The sequence below is a fragment of the Phascolarctos cinereus genome, unplaced genomic scaffold (assembly GCF_003287225.1).
Source record: "Phascolarctos cinereus isolate Bilbo 61053 unplaced genomic scaffold, phaCin_HiC Scaffold_5;HRSCAF=322, whole genome shotgun sequence".
NCBI classification, from domain to species: Eukaryota; Metazoa; Chordata; class Mammalia; order Diprotodontia; family Phascolarctidae; genus Phascolarctos; species Phascolarctos cinereus.
The window spans coordinates 325,882,199-325,890,673 of record NW_027555958.1 but is presented as its reverse complement, the minus strand read 5'-3'; the positions used below and the strand labels follow the sequence as shown (position 1 = coordinate 325,890,673).

The following is an 8,475-nucleotide window of genomic DNA, read 5'->3' as shown; positions in this document are numbered from 1 at the left end:
GGAGTTAAGAAAGCTGTGTCTTGAGTACCATATCCTAAGGCCATGTCCCACCATCACTGTCAAAATCCAGCCAGGATATTGGAGTTGAGGAAAATCAGATCATGTCTTTGTCTTCTCTTTCTCTCCCTCTCCCTCTCCCTCTGTTTTTCTGTCTCTATCTCACTGTCTCTCCCCTCACGCCAATTGTCGGGCATGGGAAATGCAAGACGGATTTAGTGCCATCACTCTCATTACACTGTATACTCTAGAAAAACTTTTGATGTCACTAGTAGCGGAAGTGGGATGGGGGAGGGGTGCGGAGGAAAGTGGAGAACAGAAGGGGGCGGAGGAGTTTGGGCATCCAGGGGCTGGTTCCTAGCCCGGCAGGAATTGTGACCTGCAAGCCGGGTTAGGGAGGGTGCACCCGGCGTGATGTGCAGCTTGGTGACGTTCAGTCTCACTAGGCCGTGTACTCTGTAAAAACCCAGAATCTTGCTAGCCCCTGGGACGGGGATAGGGCTAGGGACGGGGCCAGGGGTAGAGGGGGCGGGGCCGGGGCTAGTGGCATCAGGCGGGGCTAGTGGCTGAGGCAAGTTTCAATGGAATTGTCCTGCCAGTTAGGTGCAAGACGGCTCAGCGGCGATTAGTCCGAGGCGAGGTGGCGAGGCGGATGGGGATCAGTGAGTGAGTTGGCCCAGGCCGGGGAGCTGACTGAAGGCGGACCTGGCTATCCTGTCTGCTGCGGGGGGGGGGGGAGGGCCGGCGCAGGGGACTAAGGACAGTGGCCCGCCGGGCCGGGGGTGGCCGGAGCAGCCCAGGAGAAGCACCCCCGGGGCCCTCGCGGGCTCCCGGCTACCTAGCGGAAGCGGCGGTGGCGAGAGCTCGACCAGGACGGTTGGGAGACCACCTGGGAGCATCGGTGGCTGCGGGCTTTTTCCTTTCCCCCGGTCACACCTGCCCCCCGCCGCAGAGCGGGGCAGGGTCCCCAGAGAAGTGGAGGGGGATTCCCCGCCTCCGGGCCGCCGGCCCTTCCACTCTGAGCGGCGAGTCTGGGATTCTGGGGGCCCTGGGGGCCCCGGGGACCCCGGAGCACTGCTAGGAAACTTCGGTAGAAGATGGAGGGGGCGGGGAAGTCCTCCCAGGGCTTTACAGGAGTTCCTCTTATGTGATCTGTATAACAACCCTGTGAGCTGGGTGCTATTATGATCTGTATTCCACAAATGAGGAAATCTGAAGATTTACACTCTAGTGCTCCTCACTCCAGACTGGGTGCTCCATTCCATGCCTCTAGCAATTGGGATGGGGGTGGAGGGAAGGAGGAGGGTTACTAGTGTGGCTACGGGGGAGATGGCAAGATGCCAGGGTAGGTGCTGGTTGGTGGCTGGAATGTGAAGCAGGGGGCTGCCTAGATGGAGCTAGAGAGATAGAGGATGAAGTGAGTTTGCTCTCACTCATCCACCCACCCATCTTGAAGGTTCAGGCCCAAGGCTGAGTTCTCAAACTGAGCAGATGAACAGGGGGGAAGAGGGAGGTTGGAAACAAGGTCTCTGGGGAAAAGGGGGAAGAGTTCCAGGGGGAGGGAGGAAGAGGGAAAGCCCATTGTCAGGACAGTTAATAAGATGTCCCTGCCTCCTAGTGGATTCCTGGGTTGGATGTAAAGAGCAGGCTGGTCTCAGAGGAGATAGCATTCACTATTTAGTTTGGAGTATGACTGAATAAGTGGGAATTCATGTAAAATCTTTTTGCAAATGCAGGGAGCACCAGTGCAGAAAGCTGTACCTGTCCTAGACCGGCACACAAGTTGGCAAGGCCAGTTGAAACCAAGATAGAAGGCCATCACAGGAAAAGCTTGAACCATTTACTGAGCACGCTAGCTAGAGCAGTGTTTGAGTTCATGGGTCACACATGGAGCCTGCCACCATTTCTCTTTACCTGGGTTCTGCTGAATTCTTGCAGTCAAGTCACAGGTGAGTGATTGCACCCAACTAGTCCTACCCATACTCTGGGACTCTCAGCTGGAGTTCACAAAGTTGGGGTGAGGTGGTTGGAGATGGGAAAGAGGAGAAGGAAAGGGGGGAGGGCCAAGGCCCCAGGAGTTGTAGGGGGGAGAGAGGAGCAAGAAGAAAAGGGAGGGGATAGGGACAATACCTATAAAGATATGTATGTCTGTGTGTGTATTATATCGTATACCATTAATTTAGATAAATGTATGTATGTTTAGGGTGTCCCCAAAACAGTACTAATGGCATATTGGAGATAGATAGATGGGAGTGTATGTCTGTGAATGCAGGTTTAAAATATGTGTGTGTTATACATATATACATACACATACATACTTATATACATATCTATGTTAATATAAGGAAATTTAAAGTGCGAGAAAAACAATTAGATGGGAGGTGGAGCCCAAGTTGAAAGAGCAAAAGTTTTTGACAGAAATAGTAAACTTTAGGGGAGAAGAAAGCTAGAGTGGGCTGGTAGTTAGCCTTCTCTTAGGCATACTGCATTTGAGAAAAAGAAAGGCCATCTAGGCCTTTCTCCAAACCTACTTTCCTTTTTTCCATCCTTGCTAAGTAAAGTCTCATTTCTTCCTCTCTTAGGCCCAGGCATGACTGCCAATGTCACAGGTACTTACATCGATACAGGTAAGAGTTCTGTCCATTTTGCAGTTGAGGAAACAGAAGCCGATAGAGGTTAAGTGACTTAGCCAGGTCAGACACTCAGGAAGTATCCAAAGCTAGATTTGAACTCTGGTCTTCCTGACTCTCTCTACCCAGTTAGAGGTATGTTGGCTGTGTGACCCTGAAGAAGTCACCTAACTTCCCAGAGTTCTCCCATCTCACTCTAGGAAATACTCCTCTACAGTGTCCTGGGCTTGTGCTTGGCATCCTAGACCTGGAGATGGAAGGGACTTTAGGTGTTCTCGTTCACTTGCCTCATTTTAGAAATAAGAAATAAGAAAAGGGAGACTGACTCCAATTCTACTCCTTTTTTTTTTCAGGCACTTGGGGTTAAGTGACTTGCCCAGGGTCACACAGCTAATAAGTGTCAAGTGTTTGGTCTGAGGCCAGCTTTGAACTCCTGATTTCAAGGCCGGTGCTCTATCCACTGTGCCACCTAGCTGCCCACCACTCCATTTTTTAATACACATAACACCCATCCCATGAGCTGAGACTTGAAGGAAAGTAAGCATTCACATGAGGCAGCTAGGTGATGACATAGTGCACAGACTGCTGGGCCTCAGATCAGGAAGACTCATTATCCTGAGTTCAGATATGACTTCAGATACTAGCTATGTGACCCTGGGCAAAAAATAAAGTGGAATTAGAACTTGTTCGTTTTCTCATGTTGGAGGCAACAAAACCTCCCTCCCTCCATCCCAACCCCACTCTTTTGCCTCTCAGCTATGTTTTGGAGCCAGGGGAATGGGCAAGACTGTGCCCTGATTACTTTGTTGGCTCAGGGGAGAATGGTTTGGAGAAAGAAGAGAGAATAGAAGCAAGGAGATAAATTAAGAGGCTATGGCAATAGTCCAAGTGAGAGGTGGTGAGAGCCTAGCCAAGGGTGGCCATGTGAGCAGAAGGAATGGAGTATATAGGAAAGAGGCTGAAGTGGGAGAAGACACAAGTCTTGGTGACCAATTAGCCATGGACAGCAGGAGAGGGAATATCAAGGCTGAATCCAAGACTCCTGACCTGGAGGACTGGGTTCATGGTGGGGCACTCAACAGAAGGAGGGAGGCCTAGAGAAGGGTCAGATTGGAGAGAAAGACAAGGACTTTTATTTTACAATGCCTCTGAGATGCCTGTAGTACAAGCAGGTCCTTCCTCAGTACCTTTCTGCATTTTTTAGTCCCTCAGGTAAGTGAAGAACCACCTTTCCTGTGCCCTTATGAGTCTTGTTTCCACCTTGTCACAGGCAACTGCATCTCAGAAGGGGTGCCCTCTCTGAACAAGACCGAGGGAGATGATGTTCTGTTCCAGTTACACCTAAAAGTAGGAAATGAGACCCAGAGGATTAGATTGTATTTGGAACCTAGGAATCTGCTCCTACTCACCATCTATCCAGGGGAGAACAATTCAAGCAGGATCATTCCCCATAAGGAATATGAGGGGAGGCTGTCTGTCGCCGATGATAAGTCTGTGATATTATTGCATGTGACCTCTGAAGACAGTGGATGTTATGAAATTCACACATCATCAGTCTCAGGAAACATAAATATTCAGAAGTTCAATTTAACTGTCTTTGGTAGATGAACCACTTGCCCCCTTTTGGACCCTACTCTGCTGTCACATACTTGTACACTTTTAAAAGCTTCCTTTCCCTTCCTCTCTCGCCTTCAGACCTTTCCAAAACCTGTCTTCTCCTCCAACTTTGCCCCTTAGAAATGGAACTAGGGGCCTTTTCCTTACATAAGCAGAAAGTAGAGGACAGAAACCTGAGGCTAGAAGGCCTGTCCCAAGGTCACACACCCATGAGCCAATCCAAAGGAATGAATAGGACTGACTGAATTACAGACCTGCCTTTCCTGGAGAACTACATAAAGGTTACTGAACTACTCAGTCACTCAGTCCTTCCTCAGCCCTCCCCCTGGGAATTTCTCTGGACTGAAGAGGAGTCCCTGAAGGCTGAATGTGCCCGTGAAATGGTGAAGCAGGGACAAGGTCTCCTTCTGGGTGTGCCCATTCTGATGAGACAGAGGGGATGTGATATTGGGGATAAAAAGGTGTACTAGAGGAAGATGATTGGTGCTCACTGGGAGAAAAGGAAAGCTTTCAGGGGAGAAAATAGGGGACAATTCAGGGAATTTAGTAAATACTGTCACTCTAGAAGAGAGACACTCCAGATACTGCCTATTGTCAGTTTTATTCATAGCTTATCTGGTCATCCCTGTATCTCTGCCTTCTGTTCAAACTATGTAGGCCCTTTTCTCTCATTACCCTTCTTTCCATCCTTCCCCACCTGCACTTTCCTGGTCCTTGTTTGCCCAAATGTCAAAAAGTTCTATAAGGAGAAGAATCTCTGCTAGTCCCCCTTTCCTATTCCCTTCTCCTTCCCACTGCCCCTTGCTTTCTTCACATATTTGCCTTTCTAAGCCTCTATCCCACTTCTTAATAACACATTGATGCTGAATGATCCTGACTTATTGTTTTAGGGACTGTGAATTCCGAGTCTCACATGAACCTATGGATTGGGTTAGCCACTGGGATCAGCGTGGTCCTGCTAGCAATATATTTTTTCTTTGGAAAAATACCACAGCGTTTACTTAACAGAATAAAAGGTAACCCTAGGACAAGAGAGATTATGACTGTGCTGGGGCAATGGAGCTGGGGCAGAGAATTGCACTGGTTTTACTTTTTGGAGAAGGGAGGCAGGAGATGGGCCCTGAGCCTTGCGTATTCTCATCAGAGGCCTAGCTTCATGGGAGGGATGTGACCAGCCTGCTCCTGGACACCTCTCTTCTCATCTCCAGGCATCTACAGAAGAAGAAGAAACATACCACCAGTACCAAACGATATGGAGGAGAGAAGTCTAGAGGAAGGAGATGCAATTGTTCAGATGGCTTCCCTTTTAGATCAAGAAACACAGACAAGGACACAGGAGTAAGACATCTCCTTGCTAGCCATTCATATATATAGAGAAACAGATAGAGATGTAGATATAGCAAAGACAAGAATGAGGACTGTCAGGGGTAGGCAGAGAGAAGAAGATGATCTTGCCTCTTCGTCTTAGTTCTATTCCTTTGATTTTTTCATCTTCTAACTCATTTGCATAAATTTAGGGCTGAAAAAGTTGAGGGTGCCCCAATACTGAGAGCGCTTGATGCTTTTCGGGAAGGGTATCCTCTAAATGGACAGTGATAAGGTATACTTGAGCAATCATAAATGAAGCAGCAAGCCCAAAGAAATTCTGGGTATTTAAGGCTAGCAGCAGCCTTGAGGTCTTTTAAAGCAAAGAGCGTGGTTTTCTGACAGGTGCATGATTTTTGATTAATGGTTTGACAATATGAAGGTCATTTATGTAGAACTTTCTGTCCAGTAGGGCCTTGCCAGCTACAACCACACAAGACCATGAAGGAGTGATGCTGGCCACAGTCTGCACACCACAGGAAAGCAGCAGAGAACAGCCCAGACAGCAGCAGCAGGTGTCCACACTTTCCATTGATGGCGCATACTGGCGGCAGACTGTGCCTCAGGTAGAATTCTAGGGGAAGTGTCCTTACTTCTCTCTTAACTGACCACTTGGATGGCATTCAGCCCATTATCCTCATTCACCCGTCTCCCACTAGAACTCCACCCTCTCAATGCTGATCTCTAATAAGGAGCTTTCACTTCTTCTTATCCAGAAACAGGGCTCCAGGCCATTTCCGACCAGCTCTACAGAAGGCCACCGAACACTTCCTCTACCTCGTTCCAATTGTTCTTCATATATTGTCTTCTGACATTCACATGTAAACTCTCTGAGGGCAGTGTGAATGCCACGATAGACCCTGGTGTCTGGAAGACCTCCATTCAAATTCTGCCTTAGCACTTAATAACCTTGTGACCCTGGGCAAGTCACTTAGCCTCAGTTTGCCTCAGTTTCCTCATTTGTAAAGTGGGATTGTTAATAGCATCTACCTCCCAGAGTTGGAAAAAATGAGATATTTGTTTTTTAAAATAATATTTTCCACTCAATTACATGTAAAAACAAATTTTTAACATTTCATTTTTTTAATTTTGAATTCCAAATTCTATCCTTCCCTCCCTCCCTTCCCTTTTCTGAGACAGTAAGCAGTCTGATATAGATTATGCATATGCTATCATGTAAAACATATTTCCATATCCATCATTTTGTTGAAGAAAACTTGAGCCAGAAAAATAAAGAAGAAAGAAAGGAGGAAAGAAAATTAAAATACAGTTTGCTTTGGCCTATATTCAGATGCCGTCAGTTCTTTCTGTGGAGGTAGATAGCATTTTTTATCATGAGTCTTAGGGATTATCTTGGATCATTGTGAAGATGAGATAATATCTGTGAATCATTTTGCAAACCTTAAAGCACTACTAAATGTTAGCTGTTTTTACTACTAATATTGTTATTTGTATCTTAAGCACTTTGCCCAGTGCCTGCTGCAAACTGAGCACTTAAAGTCACTATCTACCTAACTCTCATTAAATATCTTTCCTTTGAACCGATTGTGTTTCTGCATGCCTAGAAAAAGTCAACACATTAATGGAGGCTGGTAATCTTGAGTGAATATTGGTAATCATTTAAGATCATTTGAACCCCAATAAGGGCCAAAGCCTGAACTAATCAACCACAAGAAGTTTGTTCTCTGAGTGAATTCAAAATGCCCTCTTCCTCTGTCAGCAATTACAGGACCAGATGAAACTGACCAACATTCTTCTGTTTATGACCACTAAGGTACCTTAGACCCAGACACTACCTTGAATAGTGAGACTTTTCTTATCTTGGCATCCTATGGACATATGTTATGTAGGGGAAACACAGATATTCCTGGGACTATAATTTCAATTGACACTTTGTTACTTCTCTTGTCTTATTGTATTGACAACCTATTCAACTAAGAAACTTCCTTTCTCAGGCTATATGTTAAAAACATATGGAGGCTATATTTTTTTGAGTGACACAGACATGCTGAGTCAGGATTGCTCTAAGGATATAAATTGTCTATTTCAAATTGCTTAAGTCAGTCAGAGTTAAAGCTCTGCCTCCATGTAATATGTTACATGTCACTAACTTGAGGGAATAAACAATATGAATTTACTTATCACCTAGCTTGTTGCCTCTTTAACCAACTTTTAGGTCAACAGAAATGGTGGCTTGACTTCAGATGAAACTGAAGGAGTAGGAAAAAACAACACCCCACCCTGGCAACACTAGTGGCTTGGGTGCCTCAGGATTCATTTTTTTCCTGGAGTTCTAACCTTGATGGGGTAGGGTAAGTTGTCCTATTCCCAGCTTCCATGGACCTCCCACTAGTTTGGTTGAAGTCCAAAAGAAAATTCCCTTTAAGCCAGCTCTGGGGTCAGGGATCATATTGAAGTTCAGAAATTCTGGCTACTGTATCACTTAGGTCCCCTCAGGTAAGGATCAATCTAGAGAAATTGGTCAGAGACTAAAACTAGAAATCCAGCTAACAAGACTTCTGTGTCTTATATGTCATATATATTATGTCATTGCCAATCTGGTGATCACAAATATTGCCGGCACTGATGTCAGTTAACTAAAGGTAGCCCCGAATTGTGTTGGCCTCGATGGGGTTTTTTTGACTGGTCAAAGTTACCTTATCTTAAAACCAAATTAAGTTTAAAGGTCAACAAAATATCTAGCCACGAGCGGGAATGTTTTCATTGTTGGGTTGCTGAGATGGCTGAGGGAGAAAGAAAGGCAGAAGCCTCTTCCCTGAAGGCTTGAAAAGCCACTTCAGCAGTCTTTCTCAGGCTCCTCATAATCCCCCTTCCCCTCTCTTTTCCCTTAAAGGCTGTGGTCCTG

General features: G+C 46.2%; 1 protein-coding gene across 2 annotated transcripts; it reads left to right on the top strand.

The window, feature by feature from the left end:
* The first annotated feature begins 573 nt into the window (after positions 1-573).
* Positions 574-7,150, top strand: LOC110211880 (uncharacterized). 2 transcript variants are annotated; one of them, XM_020991441.2, is made up of 8 exons: positions 574-663; positions 1,734-1,946; positions 2,580-2,624; positions 3,898-4,227; positions 5,135-5,260; positions 5,453-5,582; positions 6,022-6,175; positions 6,326-7,150. In XM_020991441.2, the coding sequence occupies exons 2-8, from the start codon at positions 1,874-1,876 to the stop codon at positions 6,419-6,421; spliced, it is 954 nt and encodes a 317-aa protein (XP_020847100.1). In that variant the 5' UTR covers positions 574-663; positions 1,734-1,873; the 3' UTR covers positions 6,422-7,150. The 2 variants fall into 2 exon arrangements, with proteins under 2 accessions (XP_020847100.1, XP_020847098.1); XM_020991439.2 differs by having other exon boundaries at positions 6,019-6,175.
* The last annotated feature ends 1,325 nt before the right edge of the window (positions 7,151-8,475 follow it).

Bases quoted from the DNA above. Each gene is read 5' to 3' on its own strand.
- LOC110211880 (XM_020991439.2), top strand. From the start codon at position 1,874: ATGGGTCACACATGGAGCCTGCCACCATTTCTCTTTACCTGGGTTCTG. The intron at 1,947-2,579 runs GTGAGTGATTGC...TTCCTCTCTTAG, and splicing joins TTCTTGCAGTCAAGTCACAG to GCCCAGGCATGACTGCCAAT. The intron at 5,261-5,452 runs GTAACCCTAGGA...TCTCATCTCCAG, and splicing joins TTTACTTAACAGAATAAAAG to GCATCTACAGAAGAAGAAGA.